The sequence below is a fragment of the Ursus arctos genome, unplaced genomic scaffold, assembly GCF_023065955.2.
Source record: "Ursus arctos isolate Adak ecotype North America unplaced genomic scaffold, UrsArc2.0 scaffold_7, whole genome shotgun sequence".
NCBI classification, from domain to species: Eukaryota; Metazoa; Chordata; class Mammalia; order Carnivora; family Ursidae; genus Ursus; species Ursus arctos.
Genome location: NW_026623089.1, coordinates 50,105,231 through 50,131,225, shown reverse-complemented (window position 1 = coordinate 50,131,225; position 25,995 = coordinate 50,105,231). Strand labels below are relative to the sequence as shown.

The following is a 25,995-nucleotide window of genomic DNA, read 5'->3' as shown; positions in this document are numbered from 1 at the left end:
ATGATACTCATAAATTATAATACTGAATGGATGAGTCAATTTATTATAGGCCTATAAATTATGGAAACAATTGAGATTTCAAATGAATCTTTTTTTTTTTTTTTTTTTTTTTAAGTAATCTCTATACCCAAGGTGGGGGCTCGAACTCGTGGCCTGGAGATCAAGGGTTGCATGCTGTCTGGACTGAGCCGGCCAGGCGCCCCCAAAAGAATCTTTAATAATGTTCATTTTAGGAAGGTTATATAATCTGTAAATGTCTTAGATTTCATTGGTTTAGCAAAAAGTACTTCTGAATCTTAAATGCATTATTCAGGTAATACTTTAGCATCAAATAATTAAAGAGATTTTTTTAAATTAGAAAATGTTGATTGGAATACCTTATTCAGCAGGTTTTTGTTGTTAAAGAAATATATAAGAAGCTTTGACTCTAATGTTTTGTTGTTAATTTTGAAGTGGAAAACTGACAGTATTTTTTCATTTTTATCATAGCCACGTGCTGATCCCATTCCAATATGTAGCTTCTGTTTGGGGACTAAAGAATCAAATCGTGAAAAGAAACCAGAAGAACTCCTCTCTTGTGCAGATTGTGGCAGTAGTGGTAAGTTGGTATTGTTTTGTGTGTGTGTGTGTGTGTGTGTGTGTGTGTGTGTGTGTGTGTACAGTGTCTCCTCCAGAACTGTTATTTGTATCTCTATCAAAACTGCATTTATTTTTTAAAGCAATTACTTGGTTATAGCGTAGTATTCAAATTTAAAAAGTAAGTTCAGGTAGCGGGGGAAGAAGAGTGAGTGTATTAGCAGTAACAAAGATATTATTTATGTTTATGTAATACTATATATTAATATTTATAATTAAGCTTTGATTTCATACCAGCATTGGTAATTCAGTATGGAGTATTTTACATTGCAGGTAAATCCAGTATAGAGAATTCTAAGTCTTCAAGCTGAATACGACTAGAATCACTTGTTTTCTATAACCCTCGGCCTCAATTTAAGAGATTCTTGAGTTGGAATATATAGTGTTTAAGGTCATGACACCTACTGGTGAAATGTAATATTTACAACCTAGCTCTGTGTGACTCTAAATGAAAGGGACAATGTTCTGGAAACTGCAATGACAGAATTTAGAATTCATCATGAAAAAATTCCAGTTGCCTAGGATAAGAGAGGAAAAGAGTGGTCAAATAGAAGGTGATGTTGAAATCAAGGATTTGCTGGGTGGGGACACTGGTTTGACCATTGGCAAATCGCAATATTTAAAATGCTGTCAAGATACTGGCACCTCTGCCTTTTTCTCAATCTAAGATTTTAAGACCATACCTTTAAAGTGGAAAAAAGTCAAATTGTGCTTACATTAAAAGAATTTGTCTTACCAAGCTGGTCTTCCTTCTTGCTAATCATGTGATAGTTGCCTAGGCTTTATATATGTAGGGTTTCTTTTTTTTTTTTTTTTTTAATATTTATTTATTTAAGTGAGAGAGAATGTGAGCAGGGGGAGGGGCAGAGGGAGCGGGAGGAGCGGACTTGCCCCTGAGCAGGGAGCCTGACTTGGGGCTCGATCCCAGGACCCTGGGATCATGACCTGAGCCAACACTGAGAGTGAGATGTTTAACCGTCTTGAGCCACCCAGGCGCCCCTATATATAGTTTTATATATAGCTATGTATATGTATACACACACACACACACACACACACACAAAAGATTGAGTGGTAGTTAATTGGATTTTTAAAAAATAATCTCTTAGTGTTAATCTTTAAATTTTCTTCTCTCAGCCTACAGAAACTTCTTTCCTCCCAAAGTGTTATTTTAACATTCATAACCAAGTATTTCTCTAATTACAGTTAACTTTAAAAACAACAACAGTCTTGCAGAATACCATAGCATACCATCATTTAGGAAGTCAGTATAGTATAGTAGTTAAGGAAAATTCAAGAGCCAGCCATAGCCCAGTTCTTCTACTTTGAGTTAGTTACTTAACTATTTTGTGCCTTGATTTGCTCACTAGAAAAATAAGCTAATGGTAGCACCTACCTCTTGGATTTTGTGGGAGTTCAATGAGAGAACACAAGTAAATAGCCTAGCACAGGGTCTACAGCAACTATGGTAAGTGTGCTATAAATGTCAGCTATTGTCATTATTTGGCACATTTGATACTGTTCTTGATTGCTGCAAATAATTTCAAATCTTATCATCATTTTTGACAGCTGCTTGACGGTTGGTTAGAGGAAATGTTCATTCACTGGGGAATGACAGTGTTGTGTAATGATTCTTCCTCCTCCTATAAAGGTTTAACTGGATAAGCTCTATGTGGTTCTGCAGCTCTCAGGACCTGACTAGGAGGGGAGCCTTGGAAATAAGACATTTCAAACTCTGCCTGAGAAATGCATTCTGACAGTCTTTTTGATGGGCTTTACAGAGTCATTAAAATTCTTTACCTGCCCATGGTATCATAGATAGTGACGAAAGGGCATGGAAACATTATCTGTATGTTCAGTTTAATAAATTTCAATCCTACAGTCGCCCTGTTTTATCCTGGTGAGGTAGTCTCTCACTCATCAGGTCTGACTCTGGAGTTATCTTTTGGGTTTTCTTACGAGGCTCACTCTGAATGAATTACTCTTTTGTTTAACTGCCTGATCAGTTTAGTGGTGTGCACTTCTCTGGGGTTTACCCTTTGTGATTTTTAAGGTGGTACTTTAAAAACTACCTTCACTGTTTTACTTATTTATTTATTTTTTTGAGTATCTATTTGTCTGGGCTCCGAGACAGATTAAAAATGCACTTAAATGTGGGAAGAAAAGTTCCCTTCATATATTTCCTTACTTCTGAGACACTTACTTGAGTTGATAAGGAATTTGAGATCATTATCTACCAGATCATAACTTCAAGGCCTCCTTCACAAGGTATAAAGGTGTAATTCTAAACAAGTACATCTTAGATTTTCTGATGTAATCAATCTCCCTTCGTCTTTACCAGATTGAAAACCTGCCAGGGGAGAAGTTTGATCTCCTTTGTACTTTGAGGTCACCGAACTTTTTTTTTCCCCCTAAAGTTTCTTACTTTACCAGGGTATGTAGGTGTAATGTTATGTTTTCTCGTTTAACAAATGGAGAAGAATGGACTAAGGATACTGTCTTGGAAGGCTTATATAGCTTTGAGTCATTTTGTGAGCCAGTTCTCCTTTCCCACCTTCTTTCAGGTAGAAAAAGCCAGAGGCTTTGGAGTCAAGGTTTGGGTCACGGTGGAAATTCAAGCCCTGGGGGCATCATATCCCTTTGTTAAGGACAGTGGGTGGCTGAGAGAGCTTCTCTGCACTCCACCATGGGATCTGGCTCAGTGTTGAGGTTCACTTAATGTTTCCTTGAATGTACTGTGCCAACCTGGATTTAGCTACTTTAGTCAAGAGAAAAAGCATTGTTCCTACCTCAGGGAGATGGACTGTAGACATTTAGTTTCTCTGGTAGATCAGATGAGTAGATTTATTACGTGCTACTCTTTAAATAAGACGAATCAAAATCAAATATAGTAGTTGTTTGGAGAGCTGGGGGGGGATTCTTACAGTTATAATGTTCTGCTGTGACACTTGATAATTAGAGGGGGAAGGTAATAAAATAGGCTGGCATGGCCCAACACTACCCTCTGATAATGGCAGAAGCCCCATGGTCATGGTCCAGTCCAGTTTCTCAAGTGGGAATTACAGAGTGGGTGGCACCCCTAGTTGGCCTTATGGAAATGGCCACTATCTCACACTCCAAAGAGTCCATTTGTTCTAGGACTGAATTGAAACTGTTTGTAATGATCAAAGGACTCTCTAATGTAAAATGTTTATGTGAAAAAAATACCCATAGCAGTATAAAACCAGAAATAGGAAATAATAGATGGCAGCCCATAAAGAAGATCATTCTTAAATGTGTTTCCCATATGTGCCTGTTGGTTTGTAGTCGCCTGTGTCTGAAGTACCATTTGTATGATGTCACATTTAAACTCTGCTTAGATTTCATAGATGTGAGTAATAAATGTTTCCTTCTCCTTACATCATAAAGTAAGCCAATTAGAAATGTCTCTATTTTTAATGTGGCTTAGTGCTGCAAATGGGCAGTATTTTCTTTAACTGTGTTTTTCCTGCTGCAAGTTCCTTTGAAAAAATAATTCAGGTTTGCAGGTAGTAAAAATATGAGGTGAGGTGCAGAGTGCACAGAGCCCCAAATACAGTTTTCCAGGTTCCTGCCTGCCGGCTGTGTAACTGCACCTTTCATGCATCTGTAAAATGTCCAGGGTGACGTCTGCAGCCCTGCTCCATAGAGCTGTTGTGAGCATCCAGTGAGACCACGATACGAAGATTATCAATAACTCTAAAACATCACACAGGTGGTGAAGGATTATTCATTCTAACCACTAATATGAATGTGGGAATCATCAGATAGTTATATTCAGGTCTTTGGAAATGTTGGGCCTAGGAAGTGATTTTACTTGACTTTCATGGATCAGCCTACTTTGAAATTAACACTGTTATATTCTCTTTGCCTCATTAAGACCAAATTATCTTTAATTAGCTTCACATAAGTATTAGATATTATACCAAATGAAATTTTGTGTCTGCTGCTCAGATTGCTGGGTGGTTAAATCTTACTTACAGATGAGTTGTATGCATGCGTGTTTTCAAATTAGCAAATCTACGATAAGTGTACAGTTCAAAATTACAGCATCATTCTAAGTGGAAGCTTGTTGAAACCGGCGGCAGAGAGGGGCTGCTGTGGTGCAGCTGGGAAGGTAAGGCAAACACCTTCATACAGCAAAGGGAACGGAAGCTGTGGCGCCAGACTCCAATCTGCCCTCAGGACACCTGACGTCTCTGCGGGGTTTGTCTTTATATGTGTGTCAACCCTGAACAAAACTGGCCTGCTGTCTGCTCCCAGAGTCAGCTGGTAGGTGTGGTATGCAGATAAATAGGTATATTTACAAAATCACTAGTTTCTTAAGGTCACTGTGCGAAAATGCCTCGGGGGTTGGTTGTCTAGTTACCCAGCTTCACGCTGTGTAGACAAGGCTTGAATGAGCAGGTTGGGAGGGAGACCCTTGACTAGAGAGAAACTTAAAGATGGAATCCAAAGAGGAATACATAGGTCAAGGAAGGAAGGATTGGTGAGCCCCACCTTCCAATAGTCTGCACTGGACTGACCATCCAAGCGGAGAAACAGGAAGCAGAAACCTTGCGCCCGGTCTTTTATTTCACTGAAATTGTGCAGGTCGGGATTACCAGTGACGTGCATGTGGCAAAATTTAAAGGTCACTTTTCAGTCCGTATCAGACTCTAGCGTACATCTTTCAGTTCACACCAGATAGTCCCCAGCCCTATTTGGCCTGTGGAAAATCTCTTTCCTTAACCATTCTTTTCCTGTGGCTTCTGTGATCCCATATTCTCTGTGTGTTCTATCATCACTTCCTTTCACACATGTTTTGTTTGCTCCTTTGTCTCTCTCCATCCCCTAAATGTTTCTTCAGGCTTCTGTCCTTAGCCCTGTGTTTCTTACTCTGCCTCATAGCTTCCCCTGAGCTCCAGATCCTTAGATGTAAATGCCTTCAGAATTTCTCCACTTGGACGCCCCATAGGCTTCTCAGAGTTAAGTATCCCAAACAGCCTGTCAACCTTGCAGTACGTCTGCCGCCCCAAAACAGCGAACACTGCAGTAACAGTAGAAATCTCAGCAAACTAACCTCTTTCTTCTCCTTAGGGATTTCCAGTTTCAGCAAATGGCACCCCACTGGCCACTCATTTCCACAAGCCATCCTCTGTCCTGTCTCTCACACCAAGAAATCACCAAAAATATATTGATTGTATGTCCTAATCTATATCCCACATCCTCAATATATCCACACACTCCTACCAGAACCACTCAGATCTGCTGTTACAATAACCTAAATCTAATCTTGACCCTCTTTCCCCTCATCCATTTTCCATGCTGCAGGCTAAGTGAATTTTTTAAACTTCAAAATCTATTCGCAGATTTATTTTAGTGGCTACCAATTACCCTTAGGAAAAATTCAAATTCTTGAATATAGCCCCCAAACCCTCTTCTGGCTGGGCTCCTGTTAACTCTATTCTGCATCACAACCCCCCCCCCCAATATTGTGCACACTGGTAATACTGCACCTTTCCTCTGTGAATGCGCCATGTCCCCCTCTCCCTCAGCACATGCTAGCTTCTCCCACCTTTTCCCATCTAATGCCACTCATCCTATGGGTTTCTTCTTTAGGAAGCCCTTCCTCTGATCTCCTGCTAGATTCATCTATATCTCTGAACCAGCCTTGTCAGACATTGATTCTAATTCTTAATTTAATGTGTCTCTTTCCTGCTAGACTGTATGATCTGAAATGTTTGTCCTTTTCCTTATGGCATCTCAGATGGACAGATGATTGGTCAGATAGCCAGTCTGAGGCACCCAATGTCAGAGTGTTCATTAGTTTTCCATTTCTGCTATAGCCAATTACCACAGTTGTTGACGGAACTCACTTCCTTGTGTTTGTAGGACCAAGATCCCCATTTTCTTTCCTTCCTTCTTTCCTTTATTTTTTTAAACAAATGCTTGTATATATCATTTCAGAAAGTCATCTCCTTATAAAGATAGCAAAGTTATATTCCAAGATAATGTTTCTTGACATTTAGAAAAAAACACACAAGATAGATAAAATGGGATCTAATCCAGTAGAGGTAAATAAAAAATGTCCAAAGAATTTACCTCTCTGCTCCTCAGGAACCCAGTCTGGATTTCTTCCCTGATGCTGCTGTGAATGTGCTTTCTCAACTCAGGATCAATCACCAGAGGCTCTCTGTATCATCTCCCTCCATACATTTGGGAAGCTCTTTCACCATGAAGCTAATGTGAATATTATGTGTGTGTATGTATGTTTGTATGTATATATATTTTAAATTTTAATTCCATGTAGTTAACGTACAGTGTTATGTTAGTTTCAGGTGTACAATATAGTGAGTCAACAACTCAGTGACTCAGTGCTCTATCAAGATAAGTGTACTCTTAATCCCCTTCACCTATTTCACCCATCCCCCACCCACCTCCCCTCTGGTAACCATCTGTTTGTTCTGTATATAGTTAAGAGTCTATTTTTGGCTTGTCTGTCTTTATTCCCCCCCCCCTTTGTTTCTTAAATTCCACATAGGAATGAAATCATATGGTATTTGTCATTCTCTGACTGACTGATTTCACTTAGCATTATACTCTCTAGATCTGTCCATATCATTGCAAATGGCAAGATTTCATTCTTTTTTATGGCTGAATAATACTCCAACACACACACACACACACACACACCTTTATCCATTCATCTGCAGTGGACACTTAGGCTGCTTCCATAATTTGGCTGTTGTGAATAATGCTGCTATAAACATCAGGGTGCAGATATCCTTTTGAATTAGTGTTTTGATTCTTTGGGTAAATGCACAATAGTGCAATTACTGGATCATATGGTGGTTCTATTTTTAATTTTTTGAGGAATCTCCATACTGTTTTCCACAGTGGCTGCACCAGTTAGCATTCCCACAAACAGTGCACAAGGGTTCTTTTTTCTCCACATCTTCACCAACACTTGTTGTTTCTTGTGTTTTTTATTTTAGCCATTCTGACAGGTGTGAAGTGATACCTCATGTAGTTTTGATTTGCATTTCCCTGAGAAGTGATGAGCATCTTTTCATGTAACTGCTGGCCATCTGTATGTTGTCTTTGGAGAAATGTCTGTTCATGTCTTCTGCCCATTTTTAATTGGATTATTTGTTTTTTGGGTGTTGAGTTTTATAAGTTCTTTATATGTTTTGGATACTAACCCTTTATCTGATATGTCTTTTGCAAATATCTTCTCCCATTCAGTAGCTTGTCTTTTAGTGCCGTTGATTGATTCCTTCGCTGTGCAGAAGCTTTTTATTTTCATTTAGTCCCGGTGGCTTAATTTTGCTTATATTTCCCTTGCCTCAGGAAACACATCTAGAAAAAAGTTGCTACAGCCAGTGTCAGAGAAGGTGCTGCCTGTGCTTTCTTCTAGGGTTTGTATGGTTTCAGGCCTCACATTTAGGTCCTTAATCCATTTTGAGCTTATTTTTGTCAGTGGTGTAAGAAAGTGGACCAGCTTCATTCTTTTGCATGGAGCTGTCCAGTTTTCCCAGCACCATTTGTTGAGGAAACTGTCTTTTTCTTATTGCATATTGTTGCCTCCTTTGTCGATGATCAATTGACCATATAATTGTGGGTTTGTTTCTGGGCTTTTTTTCCTGTTCCATTGATCTATGTGTCTGTTTTTGTGCCAGTACCGTACTGTTTTCATTACTGCAGGCTTGTAGTATAACTAATCTAGAATTGTGATACCTCCAGGTTTGTTTCTCTTTTATAAGATTGCTTTGGCCATTCAGGATCTTTTATGGTTCCATACAGATTTTAGGATTGTTTGTTCTAGTTCTGGGAAAAAATGCTCTTGGTATTTTGATAGGAATTGCGTTAAATCTGTAGATTGCTTTGGGTTATATGGACATTTTAACAATATTTGTTCCCCAACCCACGAGCATGGAATATCTTTCCATTTCTTTGCATCGTCTTGAATTTCTTTCATTGATGTTTTATAGTTTTCAGAGTATAGGTCTTTCACCTCCTTGGTTAAGTTTATTTTTGGTTCAGTTGTAAATGGGATTGTTTTCTTTTTTCTTTTTTTTTTTTTTTACCTTTTTTTTTTTTTTTTTAAGATTTTATTTTATTTATTCATTCAACAGAGATAGAGACAGCCAGCGAGAGAGGGAACACAAGCAGGGGGAGTGGGAGAGGAAGAAGCAGGCTCATAGCGGAAGAGCCTGATGTGGGGCTCGATCCCAGAACGCCGGGATCACGCCCTGAGCCGAAGGCAGACGCTTAACCGCTGTGCCACCCAGGCGCCCCATAAATGGGATTGTTTTCTTAATTTCTCTTTCTGCTGGTTCATTATTGGCATATAGAAATGCAACAGATTCCTGTAGATTGATTTTTGTATCCCGTGACTTCATTTAACTCATTTATTAGTGCTAGTAGTTTTATGGGGGAGTTTTTGGGTTTTCTATATAGACTATCATGTCATCTACAAATAGTGAAAGTGTTACTTTTTTCTTACCAATTGGACGCCTTTATTCCTTTTTCTTGTCTGATTGCTGTGACTAGGACTTCCAGTACTCTGTTGAATAAAAGTGATGAGAGTAGATATTCTTGTCTTATTCTTGATGTTGAGGATAAAGCTTTCAGTTTTTGTTTTTAAGATTTTATTTATTTATTTTTTAAGTAAACTCTCTCCCCAACATGGGGCTCAGATTTCATGGCCCTGTGACCGAGAGTTGCATGCCTCACTGACTGAGCCAGCCAGGCACCCCTAAAGCCTCACTGAGTATGATGTTAGCTGTGCCAAGACCCCAGTTTCTTGCTGGCTGTTAGGTGAATGACATTCCCTGCTTCTAAAGGCCACTCATATTTCATGGTTTCTGGTCTCTCTCCCATCTTCAAAGCTAACAAAGCTGGGTGGAGTCTTTCACATCCTCCCTTTTTCATCTCTTTTTACTAACCCATCTGGAAAAGATTCTCTGCTTTTAAGTACTCATGATTAGATTGGCTCTACCCAGATGACCCAGGATAATTTTCTTGTCTTAAGGTCGTACCCTTAGTCATACCTGCAAAGTCCTGTTTAACGTTTCAGGTAATATAGATACAGGTTACAGGGATTATGGCATAGACATCTTTGGGGGGCATTATTCTGTCTACTACAGAACCTATGTTTTTTTTTTCTCCCACAGTATTTCCTCCAAAAATTATTTTTACTGGTTTGTGGTTTCATTGGTACTTGTTTAATTTTAAACAGTATTCCTTTGGTTTTGTTAGATAAAACTACTGTAAGCGACTAGTGCTTCATATGTGTTTGTAATAACAATGAATGAGTGAATAAATACATATTATGCTCTCAGATCTGACAAACTGCACGTCACAAAAGTAAAACTCCAGAAAGACAAACCACCACAAATTGTGTCAGCAGAGAGATCCTACATTTTAGAGGGAGTTGTTGAGTTTATGGAATGGTTAAATGGGAGGTAAGGAATTTCATTATCAGTAGCATTTTTGTTCTTTATCTGATCACTGTAATTGTGTAGTGCTATATCAAGACTCAGTTACAGTCTTCTGTGTTAATTTAAAGTGGTCGTGAGAAAATAAAATGGCAATGTTTCTTCATCCCTCAGCATCCTTTACAGAGTCATAGAAATTTAGAGCTGGAAGGGATCTATGGCCAATTCTCTTGAGCTAAATAAAGGTAAGATTGCTGCCTAAAGGAAAGATAGGCTGAAGATTTTAGAATTTGACAAGGTAGCTTAAATCGTAGTTTAGAGATATAATGCTGCTTAAAGTGAGAGAAAGTGGTAAGAGGAAGAATATTCCTTGCTTTTGATTGACAGTTGCTGAAGATCCATTAATTTTCAAAATGTGCAATTATTAGAGTATTTTCCATAGGATCTCTGTGAGAATAAATAGTAAACTATAATAGGATGTGAATTACCTTAGTTACTGAATATTAAACTACAGAGTACAAAAGCAGATTTAAACGTAGAAAAAAATTTAGTGCATGAAATTGAGGTCATATGTGCTAGTGATGTATGACTTACAGGAAGTAATAAAAAGGGGGAAAAGAGAAGTAAATGGTATACTTTTAAGTTGATGGGACCTATTTTAAGGGTGGAATTTAAATTGCTCTTCTTTAAAACTTGAGTTCTTACCCCCTAACTATATAAGCGGCCAAGGGTGGGGGAACCTTGATCAAAGTAGATCTCTCCCCTCCCCCTTCAGAGTATTCTTCTTAAAGTAGACCAGCAAGCTGTCTTTATTTGCTGTTCCTGAACAGAAAGAGGTGATTGATACCATTTTTATATATTCCAACTACCTCCCCCTGTACTACTCATTTGAATGAGAGGAGCCCTTACAAAAGAATGGTGTCACAGGTTAAATGCATCTGCCTGGGTGTCTCTGCAGCCTGAGGTTGTAATCTTATGACAACATTTTATTTGCTCAACATCTTAAATACAGATGTTTGGGTTTTTTTTTTTTTTTAACTCAGGAATAGTGTGCTTTTATTAACGGTATTGATGATTGATTTTGAATGTTTTTACTTCAAAAAGCCAACTCTCCTAGTGGGTGGAATTTTATGAAGCACCTGTTAAGCTTTAGGGAGGAGGACCTTTTTGGCAGAAACCCAAAATACATATTTAAACAATGAGCCTGCCAAAGTCAGGAAATTATAAAACAGTTTTGAAATTGCAGAATCTGCTTTTTTTATTACCCTCAGGTTTCTTTTGCAGCTTGGTTATAAGTTCTTTCACATGGGATTTACTAATGTTCTTACTATTTTAAGACCAGATTTAGAAAAATAAAATCAAGTTTAGAGATCTCAGGTCTGTGTGATAAAAGACCATCACATTTTAAACTGAACTGTCTTCCAAAGAATGTAGGTTCACACTCCCTAAGCCTTTTGGAGGAATCTGTGACTCAGTGTAGCCTGGGTGGCTTCCTTGAATGGCGTTGCCCCTCAGGATCTCCACTTTTCCTCCGTGATGTGAGCGAAGCTAGATGAAAAGTATGCCCAAAACAGTGTGAAAAAGCTGGACACTCAAAAAAATGGGGGAATCCTGCTGGGGGTGTTGCTTCTTGGCATATTCCATTTGACCTGGATCTGCCAACTTCTTAACTCTCAAATTCATGATTTCTGCCTCTACTTCCAAAATTTAAATTCAGGGACCCAGGGGCAAGGTGGCAACAGTATCATCTTTGTATATCCCAGCAATGGGATATTCGCTGTAGAATATTTTTTTTTTTGCATTTGCAATTGTATTGTTAAGCAGCCCGTTTTTTTATTTAGCTGTCATTTTAAGTTTTATGATTTCATTACACAGAGCAGGAATTATTTGAACTTCATACTCTCCTCACAGTCCAGCAAACCGGCAAACTTTGCGTAAATGGTGGTTGATGAGGAGGGCCAGGGCAGGAAGGAGATGCGCCGAAGGCACAGGAATGAGAACATGGTTGGAGCACACGTTATCTTCAAGGTCTCCAAGACTTGTGATGGGAACTGGTATAAATTGCCCAAATTTCTCTTAGGGAAACATTTGTATAGTCACTCAGTTATATACAGGGGGGGGAAGAAAGGCAGAAAGGGAAGTAGACTCTCTGATCTTTTTTGTGTTTTCAAGTTCTTCAGGTCGTTAACTGACATTATCACTCTCTATTAAGTATGAGGGAATGAGAGTTGAAAAAAATCTAAAGCCACATTCCCATAAAGCAATTTGCTTTTTGTTCTTCTAGGACACCCGTCCTGTTTGAAATTTTGTCCTGAACTAACAACAAACGTAAAGGCCTTAAGGTGGCAGTGTATTGAATGCAAGACGTGCAGTGCATGTAGAATCCAAGGCAAAAATGCGGTGAGTACGGCCTTCAGTAGTCCACCTCCAGGTAAATGGCGAGCTTTCAGTGTTAAGATTTTTCATCTTTGTAGACTGTTGCTATTTTCAAAGATTTAAACACAGGAGATACCAGATTTCAGCAGAGATTGTGCTACCCCTCCATTATATTTTATTATTGTTCATCAGATAAGATAAGAATTTGTGACCTTTTATAGCTGATTTCAGTCTTAATTAACTCTCTAATATGTTATCTTACAGGATAATATGCTTTTTTGTGACTCCTGTGATAGAGGATTCCATATGGAGTGCTGTGACCCCCCACTTTCCAGAATGCCAAAAGGTGAACTTTTAAACCATAGTAAAAATGTGTTTTATTACATACTCATTAGCCTTGTCCAGCCCAGAGGTATACAGATTCCATGAGCTTTATCCATCCCTCCCACCTTCCTTATTCCTGTGGGTTTGGCACAGGTTGTGAACAGAGGAGTGTAAAAGCTTTTAGTTTTCGGGTAATGTATATAATAAAGACTCTAATTCAGACACAGGGATAAAGAAGAGCATTCCTCTCCCAAAACCATTCCCTTATTAGAATAAATTTAGATTAGGTAGGTCAGAAGTTCAGAACATTCTCCATATTATTCAGTACTGTGGTCAGAGGTGAGAAATTACATATTTTCCATAATGGTTGTAATGATGTCTCCAAAGTCCTACGACATGAGCATCTGAACTATTTTATCTGGATATATCCATATGACATATGGATTTTTGTCTTTTATTTGTTGTGTAAGTAAGCCTAGCTCAGCCTCCTTTTCCTCATCTTATAATACATTAAACATTAAAAATAACTGTTCCTTTACAAAATTTATCCATTTCTTATTGTGGAAGATTTAGTAAATACAGATTGACAAAAAGGCGTATGAAGAATAATCAGAAATTCCTTCCCAGTTCCCTACACACTTTTTAAAAAAGAAATGGGACATTCTATACATGTTGTAATCTTATGTCTTTTCCATCTTTATGATACTAACATCCCCATATCATTAAATGTTCTCCTAAACAGTTTTTAATGAGTGCAGAGAACTCCATAGTATAGAGAGGGGTTACACACCCAGTGACTGTGGGCCATAGGTAGGCTTTGTTGAGAAAACATACATCTATGTTAAGACTTCTCTAAATGCATTATAGGCGAGCTGGTACAATATTTTTAAAATTTTGAATTTGCGTCCTTTAGGTGGAGTATGCATGTTCAAACTTGCTCCAATCTCACTCCTCCCTCTTGTCTTGAATTCCAGCTTGCTTCAGTCACATGCATTATCCCTGGGTGGCTCCTGAACATAACTTGATTTTGCAACCCCATGTATAAACAAACCATAACTTATTTAACCAATCCCCTATGGTGGACATTACAAATGTTTTCAATTTTTTCCATCCACAATTATTTCCTTAAGATAAATTCCTAGGGGAGGAATTGCTGGATCAAAGGCTATGTACATGAAAAGTTGTATCAGTTTTCAGACCGACCACCAGTGTGTGAGAATACCTGTTTCCCTGTATTATGCCCAACACTCACCGTTACTATATTTCATTAAGCCTAGACACATTTTTTTTAAATTGGATGCTTTTTATAGTCAGTAGTGTCTCAGACTCAGTGAAATACAATGCTATTATTTAAAATTTTTACCAGTTTGATAATAGAAAAAAAGATGTCTGATAATTTTTTACTTTAAGCAGTGAGACTGAAAGCATTTTGTGTTTGGTTATTGGCTGTTTGTATATCATCTTTGTAAAATGCTTGTTTTTACCCATTAATCATTTTTCTCTTGGTGTTTTCACCTTTTTCTTACTGATTTGTAGAAGCTCTTTATAATTTTATGTAGTCCAATCTGTGAATCTTTGTCTTTATGGCTTCAGTCTTAAATGCCAGTCATGCTAAATTAAATAAATATCCATATATTTTTCCTGATACTTGTAACATTTAATTTGTCACAATATTCATCTGCCCAGAATTTATTTTTAAAAAGGATAAGAAGTAATTATTTTCCTTCCGTATAGATGGCTGTTTGTTCTATCACCACTTCACTGAGTCATTTCATCCTTTCCCCACTGACTTGAAATATGACCTTTTGATATGCTCAACTTTTCTATAGGCTTTAGTTGTTTTTGGTCTAAAAGTTCTTGTCCAGTTACCTATTTCCCTATGCCAGACGTATAGTTTTAATTATTGCAGCTCCAGAGTACTTAAAAATTCTGTTTTAATTCAAAAATTATTTTTTATACTGATTCTTTCTTTCTTTCTTTCTTTCTTTCTTTCTTTCTTTCTTTCTTTCTTTCTTTCTTTCTTTCTTTCTTTCTTTCTTTCTGTGTGGAAGATTTCCAGAAAGAAATAAAACAATTTTTTTCCCCCGAAATTCCAAAAACCAATTGACTTGAAAATGTGTCCCTCTATTCGAAAGATATATCTGACAGGATTGGGTTTTCCTGTGTGTTTATGTGGTGGAGGGAGGTTTGGTGACATGTTGCAAAAAGCCTCACAGAAGGGTTTGGAGATAGGGGCAGCCCTCTCATCACCTTGACCCCGGGGGGGGGGGGGGTGGAAATTAACCTTTAATGACGGCTCCCTGAGGAGGATGACACAAGGGAATGACCTACCTTCTGGAATAAAGTTCTGCATACAGGCACCCTTGGGCAGCTTATTTCAGCTGCAGTTTATATTTAATATCTTCTCCTAAAATGAAACATTAAAATATTTTTCTCATATATATATTAATTCAGGGATGTGGATTTGCCAAGTCTGCAGACCAAAGAAAAAGGGAAGAAAACTGCTTCATGAGAAAGCTGCACAAATAAAACGACGATATGCAAAACCCATTGGACGACCGAAAAATAAATTAAAGCAACGATTGTTGTAGGTTGAGATCTTATCAAAAGAAATCTTTTATGTTGTGCTTTAAAATATAGGCGATTGTAACCCCCTTAGATTCCATTAACTTTTTAGCATCATTTTATAAACTCACGGGTTGAGGAATAGTTCTCCTTTTGCATAAGCTGTGGAAATTTTTTGAAAATAACATTTTTAATTACAATTGGCATTTGGGGATCTTCTGTTGGCAGTATCTGATGCAGCAGGATGGAAGCAGAATGTAAGAATTGGAAACAATCATTCTGCCTACTTTATTACTGGCTAAGCATTAGAAAAGCTTAATTATATAAATATTTTTATGGGGATTTTAAAACGAGAGGGATTTATTCACATCCATGAGTGAGTTCTCTTTTGTCACCCCAGATAGCATTTTAGAAAAAAGTACTTCTCTTTGCTGGTGCTAATTTAGTATTACAGCATTTAAGATCCCTTATATGAAATAGGAGCCCCTGAGAAACCTGTAAATGACTGTCCTCATGTTTGCACACACAGAGTTAGACAGAACCATTTGATCTGTGCACATGTGTGCAGACATACATATGAAATAGTATGTTCGCGGTGGCCTGCACGGGTACTATGATAATCTCGTTTCTACTAGCCTGTGTCAGTATAGTTGCCATTAAGGCCCAGTAGAGCATTTAGCAGGAGTTTAACTTAGAGAAGTAGAGGAGAGATAAGGGGAGAAATGGATGGGTTTTTTTAAACCTTTGGAATATAGAATTGACTATCAATTCAAATAGGGAGTTGCATATCTAAAGGAGTTCTATCAATAAAACCATCACCCGCCTCTCTAAGCTTCATGAAAGGGTCATTGTGCTGTAGAAATGAACAGATGCTCTGCACACACTGTGAACAAAACACCAGATATCTTACTTACTTGCTACTCTTCCCCCTAATTTTATCTGAAGCAGTTCACTACCTTACCTACTCTCAGAAAAACCTATCTTCTCCTGCACCTCTGTTTCCCAGCGGAGAAGTAGAAAATGCACATTCCTTTATAGAGTTTTTTTATGAAAGCCCTTTAACTGGTGGACATTTTTAAATGGAATTTTTGTTAATTTCTCGAGGCAAACATGAAACATTTATGAATAAAATCTTTCATATTAGCATCATTTGAAGTAGAAATTATATGTTTTTGCATTCATCCTGTGTAAGCATTGTTCTCAAAATGGGACTGTATCCTCAGGGCCCAATTAAAAAAACCAAATTAGGATATAAACTTTCTAAACAAAGGACACAGCTGAAAATTGCATCTGGCACCAGTCCTAACTTTTTGTTTGTCCAAAATTGTCCTTTGAGCTTAGGAATTTTTAAGACGGTCTAGGGAGTTTTCCTTTTTACATGCTTTATAAGCATCTTATCCTTTCTGGGCAATCGATTCCAGATACAGTCCAAATGCAGCATTCTAATGGGAAACATTTTAGCTCGGATGATTGCTTATTGGTAACCCTCACTGTGACACTAGAGATCTCCAGTGTTAACCTGATTCGGCTGTATCACTGGTGTTGGGCAGAGCTCCTGGCGGCGGAGCTGCCTCACGTGAGCCCAGGAGCTCGCCCAGTTGCTCTGCACCAGAATCCGCTGCAGCTGACTGCTGAAATTGTTCATTAGTGTACAGGATGACCACTAAAATGTGCTCTTCTATTTGTAATTAAGATATTTTTATAATGGAATATCATATCATTTTCAGGCTTCCATTTCTTCATTATGAGCCTTCAGCTAAATTGATAATTTTTAAAGTGCATTCTTGGGCCCCAGCACTGCCATAATTCACATGCAAATGTTTCTATTGTATAAAATTCTGCTGCAAAATGGGTAGCTTTCCAAGCCCTAGCCTGAGGTGAAGGCAGGCAGCTGCTGTTGTTCTAAGCAGCTGTGGTTGTAGAGTGGCCTCTGGTCTCTATTGACCACACAGCTGGATGGGCAGGACCAGCCTCAAATGAGCTGAAGTAGTGTATAAAGATTCTGATGCCAAGTATCTGATAATGACCATGGTTAATGTGCTGCTTCTTCACCAGACTTTCCATGTCATGTCTGACCCGCTGTAGCTTTTCTTTAATCATTTCTTCAGTTTTTGCTATTGTTGTCCTTTTTTCAGCAATATTTTATGCTGTAATTAATTGTCTCCTCTACTTAGAGAGTATTATTGGTTATCTTATCATCCTAAGCATAAACTGCCGAGAGGAAGAGGATATCTTCAGTGTTTTCTTTAACAACAACAAAGTACTAATTTATAGACTTACTCAAATTCTATTTATATAAATTTTCCAATTGAGTTAAAATTGCTTCTCACTAGAGATTAGATGAGCTTATTCTTTCACTTCTAGATAATGCTTAACGACTTATGTCCTTTAATACTTTTTAAAAGACATAGGAAATCATAATGACTTGTGACCACACAGGGGGTACCATTTTTATTTAAGTATAATGAAAGCATTGCATGTTCTTTGAGTTGCTTCAAAAATTGTCTTACTTCTATTGCCCCTGGGTCCACGTGGCTTCTTCCAGTCCTCCTGGAAGGGCCCTGGGAGAATCACGACATGCACATGTAGTGGCCACTTCCCGTTTGAACAGAGAAACACCAAATGGAGGTGCACACACAGACACAGTTCTTAGGGTTGCAGTTCAGCTCTTAAGTTTAAGCACATTGAATGCATCTAGTTGCTATAAATTTGTTTTAGATACCTTTATAATTCTATTATTAAATGCTGATACTATTCTCTAAATTTTTGCCTAGGTCTGTAACCAGTGATGAAGGATCCATGAATGCATTCACAGGAAGGGGGTCACCTGGTAGGGGTCAAAAGACTAAAGTCTGTACCACACCTTCATCTGGTCATGCTGCATCTGGGAAGGACTCAAGCAGCAGATTGGCTGTTACAGACCCCACTCGGCCTGGTGCCACCACCAAAATCACCACCACCTCCACCTACATTTCTGCCTCTACACTTAAAGTTAACAAGAAAACCAAAGGGCTCATTGATGGCCTTACTAAGTTTTTTACACCATCACCTGATGGTCGCAGATCACGAGGTGAAATAATAGACTTTTCAAAGCACTATCGTCCAAGGAAAAAGGTCTCTCAGAAACAGTCATGCACTTCTCATGTGTTGGCTACAGGTACCACACAAAAGCTAAAACCTCCACCTTCTTCACTTCCACCCCCAACCCCCATCTCTGGTCAGAGCCCCAGTTCACAAAAGTCCAGCACCTCCACTTCTTCTACCTCTCCCCAGAGTTCTTCTAGCCAGTCCAGTGTGCCCTCCTTTAGCAGTCTGACTAAGAACAGCCAGCTGAAGGCACTCTTTGATGGACTCTCTCATATCTATACCACTCAGGGACAGTCTCGAAAAAAGGGACACCCAAGTTATGCACCACCCAAACGTATGCGTCGTAAAACTGAATTACCTTCCACGGCAAAATCTAAAGCCCATTTCTTTGGAAAAAGAGATATTAGAAGTAGGTTTATTGCTCACTCCTCCTCCTCTAGCTGGGGGATGGCTAGAGGACGTATTTTTAAAGCAATTGCTCACTTCAAGCGAACAACTTTCCTTAAAAAGCACAGGATGCTAGGCAGATTAAAATATAAAGTGACCCCTCAGATGGGGACCCCCTCACCAGGGAAGGGGAGCTTGACAGACGGAAGGATTAAACCTGATCAGGATGATGGTAAGCAAAAGGTCAAAGCTCCAACCAAACCTGCGTCCCGTCCCTTTCTCCCCAACCCCGAAAAAAATAAATCAATCAATTCCTATTTGTCACATAGGTCTTAGCTATTTCTCTTGTTCTCACTTCACTTTCATACAGAAGCAGTGAAACTTTGACCTTTTTCTAATGCTGACTAAACCTCCAAAATGTTTTTTTTCCAACTAATACTCTCCCACCTTTTATTATTTATTTCCATCCGTAGTGACACTAGGACCCCCAGATGCCTCCATAGTGTTGCTTCTGGCTTTGTAGTCCCGCATGAGTAGCCACTGTCACGCTTCTGCCATGTCCTCCGCCATGCCGCCCCCTCAGCCACGGCGCCGCTTGCTTCCGTGCCGTCAGTGCTTCCCGCAGGGGGGGTTCAGCTCCTCATTTCCGCTCCCTCTGCTCCATTGCTTTCTCATGACCAAGTTCATCCTGCTTCCTTCTCCACAAAGCCTGATCTGTGATTCTGTGAAGTGTGCTTTTGGGTGTGAGTGTGTCTGTGTGTATATTCACCGTAGGGAGAAAACGGATTTCATGATTTCATTTAACAAATTGGCCCATTACATTTGCTACCCTTTATAAAACCAAAAAAAAAAAAAAAAAAAAAAAAAAAAACCAAAAAACAAAAATGTGTCATTTCGACAAAGCGGTAGTTTGTTTGTTTTTTTTAATCTCAAAAGGGATAATGGGAATTCTATAACTAAACATTGATATAACTTCTAATCTCGGTTGAAAAATATGATTTTGCTTTGTATTGCTCTTACTTTCCCTCATTTATTTGTTGAAACTATAAAAAGATGATAGTGGTAATTCAAATAAAAATTTGGGTACAGCAGGGAAAGGGTACTGCTGGATCTTGGAGCAGTGCTTAGATATAAAAGCTTATAAAGCTTAGAAAAATATCCCTATTTGCCCACTATGCTAATTTGGTGCCATTTTGGTAATATATGGTGGTTACTCATGATTCAAGTCAGTGAATGCACTTTCTGCTGGTTTTAAATAACAGATACTGAAATCAAAATAAGCATCAAACAAGAAAGTACAGATATAAATGTGATTGGAAACAAGGATACCGTTACTGAAGAGGATTTGGATGTTTTTAAGCAGGCCCAGGAACTTTCTTGGGAGGTAAGGCCAGGATACCACATTATAGTAACAAGGATAAGATGTGATTTTTCTGTATGTGACTATTACAAAATTACTGCTTTGCTTTTATTGCGAATCCCCCTCAGAATCCTTTGTGGTCCTTTAACTGTTACATGATTGTTCGTGTTGACTCTAGCTTCAAAAGCAGAGTGTCTTTATAAAATTGTCTCCACTCTCAAAAGTTGATAAGGGCTCAGCTGGTCTCAAAAAATAGACCAGAGTAGCAATAGTTGAAGCAGATTTGGAAAAATGCTTCTAGGTATGAAGGACTAGATTTCTTACGATTTTTGTGGAACTGTAGAAAACAGCAGTTTTAAATGGTTAAAAAGAACATCACTTTTAAATTTACCAATGGTTCTTCCAACACAGATGGCCAGCCATATGAAAAATGTCTCGTAATTTTAACACTTTGGCGTTAAGACAATATTGTGTTGCACAATCAGTTATAATCACTTTTATTTTCATTGTCCAGTAATTTGTTTAAATGATTCCACTTAAAATAGTAACTCCAGGTAGTTTATTGTCACCAAAACAGGTGACAGGCAAGGCTTTGGGCTTTTCGAGGTCAGATTTATTATGGAGCATGAATGTGTTACGTCAGTACAGCACGTTCAGTTTCTATGGCAAACTATTCAGAGAGACTTCCTACCTAATCTCACTTTTTGTGGTGTGGGGAGGGAGCTATCTGTAGGCTCTCAAGCTTTATTTTTAGTAGCAGCCACTTGGGCTAAATACTTCTGACAGTTTCTAATTTAAGGAGCCATTGGATATTTCCATTCCTCATTCTTCCCCATCAGTATGCTGTGTATTGTTTTCCTTTGGCTAAAATAAATGTCAGAAATTCTCCCAGTTTCTGAGATTTGAAGTCCTTAAATATTATCACATTTTCAGCGTACTTCTGGCATTCATAGACAGACTTGATGAACAGTAGGCCATTATCTGAAAAATGCTGTTAAATTTTAAGCCCTTTCTTTCCAGTACAGTAACACAGGCATTTCACTCAAGAACATTTCTTCTCTGTATCAGGCAGGCAAACTTCTTAACCACATGGAGTGTACTGCTTGCGAGTAAGGGGAGAAAGAGGAGATGGTTATTAAACTGCAGCCTTTCACAGTTGATGATATAATTACAGTTGGGATCGCTGTTAACTTCATGGAGGAACAGGGGACTGTGAGAGTGTCTAACGGCTAGATCATCTTCTCATTTACTCAGTTTTAATGCATTGCACCAGGTCATTAAATTCATTCAGTTCAGTAGACATTTGTATGTATTTACCGTGTACTCATTTTCTGTCTTGGTGATACTGTTTCTTAGGGTATTAGTTTGTTCATATATGAATCTTACACAAAGTTGATTATTTTACCAAGATCCTCTAATGTGTTTTCAACAACATGAAAATTCCCCATGAAGATTAGTGTCTGTTCTTGATAGGTTTTCATATCCACTGGTGAAAGAACCAAAAGGTAAGTGAAGAATTTCTCTTCTAATACACACATTTTATTTCCTTCCTTTTCTTTTCTCTGACAGAAAATAGAGTGTGAAAGTGGAGTGGAAGACTGTGGCCGGTACCCTTCTGTAATAGAATTCGGGAAATACGAAATCCAAACCTGGTACTCCTCGCCTTACCCACAGGAATATGCAAGGTAATGGAACAGCCCAGAAGGCATATAACTTGAATGTCATATATGTGAGGAAGGGGATTTCTCAGTTCTGAAGCAGGAATTAGATGATTTATAGGACATAAATTTCAATAGTCAAGTCTAAGCGCTTCCCAAACTATTACTTTTGTCAGTGTCTTTTTATAGTAGTATTTACTATTCTGCATAGACTCCTTCCACTCCTTACTTACACAGGCATTGTAAATTTTGCCTTTGAGCTTCTAAGATCATGCTTTCTCTCTCTGGTTAATTGGACAAATGTTGTTTGTGGATGAAACCAAATAAGGAGAAAAAACACTGACCATTGTAAAGTAATTGGTGGTTTCTTCTCATTGCCCTGTTTATTTTCCTAATTAGCCCTGTTCGTTTTATCTCTGATATCTGACATTTTGTTTTCAAGTTTTTTACAGAAAAGTAGCAGAAGGAAAAATGAAAGAAAGTAGGTGGGAGTGGGTAGCCTTAAGAGACCTTTCACCAAATCTTTACTTTTAGAGCCATTTGTGACTAACTTGTTAAAAATGAAGAGAAAATAATGATCTAGAGTTCTTTTTGTCTTGAACTAAGATTAGCTGTGAAATTGTCTTGAACTGAGGTATCTAGAAGTGGCTATCCTGTGACCAGATCTCTTCCTTCAGGTACACCAGGATATACTTGATTAGTATCTTCTCAAATGCTTTAAGCCTGCGAAGTTTCTGGTAATCACAAACTTGCTTTTCTTCTACAGTAGATAATTGTCCTTTTCTCCACCACATGGGTGTCTGGCCCATCATCTACTGGAGAAAATGGGGAGGGTGTTTTAGAAGTTAAGTGGCAGAGTAAGAGTCAGGAGTCTCGGTTTCTCTTTCTAGCTTATATGACTCTGCTGTGTGTTCTTGAACAACTTTTAAAAACACCTATGAGCTTCAATTGGTATGGGTAATCACAAGTCATGTGTTCTGAGAGCTTTGAGTACAATTTGTATATAACTCCAAGATTTTTAAATTACTATTCTCTGAGTCTGTAGCTAATTTTCCCCAAAACCGTTCTACCCATTCTTATACCCCAAAGACCTGTAAAGTGCTTCTAAACATTTTCTTAACGATACTAACTATATGTTTAAGTGTGATCGGGCACACATTAAAAATGTTATAATTTTAAAAGTGAAGAAAAAGTCATCATGGAAGAGAAACCTGTTTGTATAATGTTACTCAGAGTCAGTGAAATTTGTAGAAATAAGATGTTTGGATTTTTCTACATTTACTGCTTTAGATGTATATGTAATTGTGATAAGACTTTAAAGTTACCTCATCCATCAATAGAAATGTTAATTAAATTCTAGGACTTCTCTGCCTTATAAGTACACAGATCATTTTTTAAAATAATGAATGTACTTCCCTCAGAGTAAAAGATGACTAGTTACACCACTGACCATACATACTATTGACACTATGACATTAAATCTGAAATTTGAAAAATATTCATGTTTACCTGACAGCAGGCCATCCTTATTGTTGATTTTTCAAGTAGTGGTTCTAGGTCTGAAAACCTTTTTGTCTGTACAGTGTTTCTAAGGAAACAAATGATTTGTTCACAAAATAATGGCAGCAAATATTATTATACTGAAAAATAACGTAAGCTTTGTACATTCTCTTTACTATTGGCTTTCTATTTTCTTTTTCTTTTTTTGAAACCACTTCTTTCAAATACTGTTGTACAGCCTTATTATGACTTGGAGAAAATCGAACAATATTTAATATTTTTTTCCTGAACAGTATAATCAATCTGATAGATTCTTTGATTTTAAAATTTTAACAGATTACCAAAGCTTTACCTGTGTGAATTCTGTCTTAAATATATGAAAAGTAAAAATATTTTGTTAAGACACTCAAAGAAATGTGGATGGTTTCATCCTCCAGCAAATGAAATTTACCGAAGGAAAGACCTTTCAGTATTTGAGGTAAGCATGTGTAAATAAAAAATTCAGCTTTTGAGACCTACTACTTCCAATTGTTGATTACATTCTCATTTGTTTCTAGAAGGTGCACAGTGTATTCGATTTTGGCTTCAAATTTAGACTGCTCTTTAAAATATCTCCATGTTTTGGAATGTTTAACTATATTGAGCAACCATTTAGATTGATGATGAATTCCTACTTCATCACATTAACTTTTTTGTCTTCCCCCAAATCCCTGTCTGCACCAGATATATTCACCAGTGAATTTATGATCTTCTCAACTCTTTGTAAATTCTACTTTCTTTGGCAAGAGAAATTCGCTTTGTTCAGCAGCTCCAGCCAATGTCTGGCAGGTGCTCACTCTTCCAGGGAATTGAGCAGCTGTACATATCTCCTCAATACACAACCACCTGTGTTTCCATCCATTTCTTGGCAGGGTGGATAATCCTTTTGGTGAGACCCTAGCAGATGTTGGGACTGCCCCCCTCATCTGGGTTGATGGCCACCCCTGGAGAACTCTGCTGTTCACAGGAACCCCTTGTGGCCATGTGTCTGTCATTGTGGGTTCTTAAAGACATTTTGTGTTTTCAGAACTGATTTAATAGCAAAAGGTCTTTGCCTGCATATCGTTTCATTGTTTAATCATGTTCTATTGTCAGTTTAGCTGTGTCACTTGTACCTTGAAGAGACCATGCCTTTCTTTTGTGTTCTTGCCTGTTCTCAGGGATTCTTCATTCTCTACTTTGTTCTCGTTCCTCCAGTTGAGCACTTCCATTGCCCTGCCTAATTCCCTTCTCTGTTACCCATCTCGGTGCATTGTTTTCATGCATGGGTGTTCAGAACAAGCCTTCCCTGCGCAGCAGACATGTGTTTTTTTTCTCTGAAATACAGTTTTACTTTAGATTTCTCTATTTTTGAGTTGGTCAGACTGAAATTTATTATTCTGCCCAAATTTCACCTTAGTTTTGGTGTGTAATGTCTTGCATTATATTTAGAATAGGGGACGGTCACACATAGGCTTCTCTCATTGACTAGGCTACCTCTTGCAGACAAGCCAGGGCCCGCTGCTTTTTCTGAAGGCCAATCAGAGAGCACAGTAACTCCAGCTGCGTGTTAGGATTTTTTTAAAGACCCTCTTCCTGGTTATATCAGGCTCTTTTGGTAAGCTTGAAGGAAGAAGGGTATTGTTGCTAGGAAGATTTAATGATTTATTAGTACTTACCAGAGGATAGGGGCAGGGTTTCTGAGCCTGGGCACTATTCACTTCTCAGGCTAGATAGTTCTTTAGCGTAGGGAGCATCCTGTGCATTGTAGAGTGTTCGGTGGCATCCCTGGCCTCTACCCACTAACTGCTAGTAGTACCACATTGCTTCCAGCTGTAACAAGCACAATTTTTTCCAGGCATAGTGTCGCTTAGGAGGCAAACTTACTCCCCTTGAGGCCCCCTGGGCTAGAGGGAAAGTGAATGCAAGTCATTAAGTTCATCTTGGGATGTCACTCAGTCAGCCCCAACCAGGTGAGACAACAGAGCTATTCTCATTGGAGGCTTAAGTAATGTCACAAGTTCAACTTTCCTGTTGGCTCCTTCCTTCATGCCTGGGATCCTTTCTTAAAACCGAAATGAAATGAAAATCACTGTCTCTGTTTCCCAAAGGACAAAACACATTGTTGCCTTTAAGTAATGGTGAACTAAATCGTCATGAACCTGCTTGTGGGGTTTAAGCTCTCATAAATCCTGGCAGAGTCCTCTCAGGGATAAGAGAGTCAATTTTGGAAGTCTGACAACAATGATCTGCTATTTCAGGGCAGGTGCTTTTGAACAATCACCAAGATCAGAGGGGAAAAATGAAAACAAATTAGTAAAATGCATGCATAAAAATATTTGAAAGAATTGGATTTTCTGTGCCAAAGTCCCTATTCTAGAGTCTGAGTTAATATTTAGAGAATAGCATATAGGAAACTTTTCTCTCAGCAGTCTCCTAAGTAACCTTTATAGTAAACGAAGAGTAATCATAAATTAATACTTTCCTGTCTTTATCCCTCTTGAAAGCGTGCATATTAGACCTTACACAGCTGATAAGAATTTGCTTCAGCAGCATCCTCTTTTTTTCTGGTTTGTCAACACCTACATCTCTGTCTTTCCTTTTTGTAATGAACTATCATTTCCGAAAGGACCGTACTCTCAAA

General features: G+C 38.3%; 1 protein-coding gene across 7 annotated transcripts in view; it reads left to right on the top strand.

Annotated features, from left to right (window-relative positions):
• Positions 1 to 25,995, top strand: part of KAT6B (lysine acetyltransferase 6B) — a 178,267-nt gene that overhangs the window by 111,881 nt on the left and 40,391 nt on the right. For 3 of the 7 annotated variants that reach the window (XM_044386202.3, XM_026504507.4, XM_026504508.4), the window contains exons 4-11: positions 490 to 598; positions 12,361 to 12,476; positions 12,717 to 12,798; positions 15,231 to 15,363; positions 18,116 to 19,047; positions 20,078 to 20,199; positions 21,745 to 21,860; positions 23,670 to 23,811. In XM_044386202.3, coding sequence (XP_044242137.2) covers positions 490 to 598; positions 12,361 to 12,476; positions 12,717 to 12,798; positions 15,231 to 15,363; positions 18,116 to 19,047; positions 20,078 to 20,199; positions 21,745 to 21,860; positions 23,670 to 23,811 — 1,752 coding nt within the window. Of the gene's footprint in view, positions 1 to 489; positions 599 to 8,707; positions 10,322 to 12,360; positions 12,477 to 12,716; positions 12,799 to 15,230; positions 15,364 to 18,115; positions 19,048 to 20,077; positions 20,200 to 21,744; positions 21,861 to 23,669; positions 23,812 to 25,995 lie in introns of those variants that run through there. The other 4 variants (XM_048219282.2, XM_044386205.3, XM_044386203.3 and 1 more) reach the window with 3 other exon arrangements.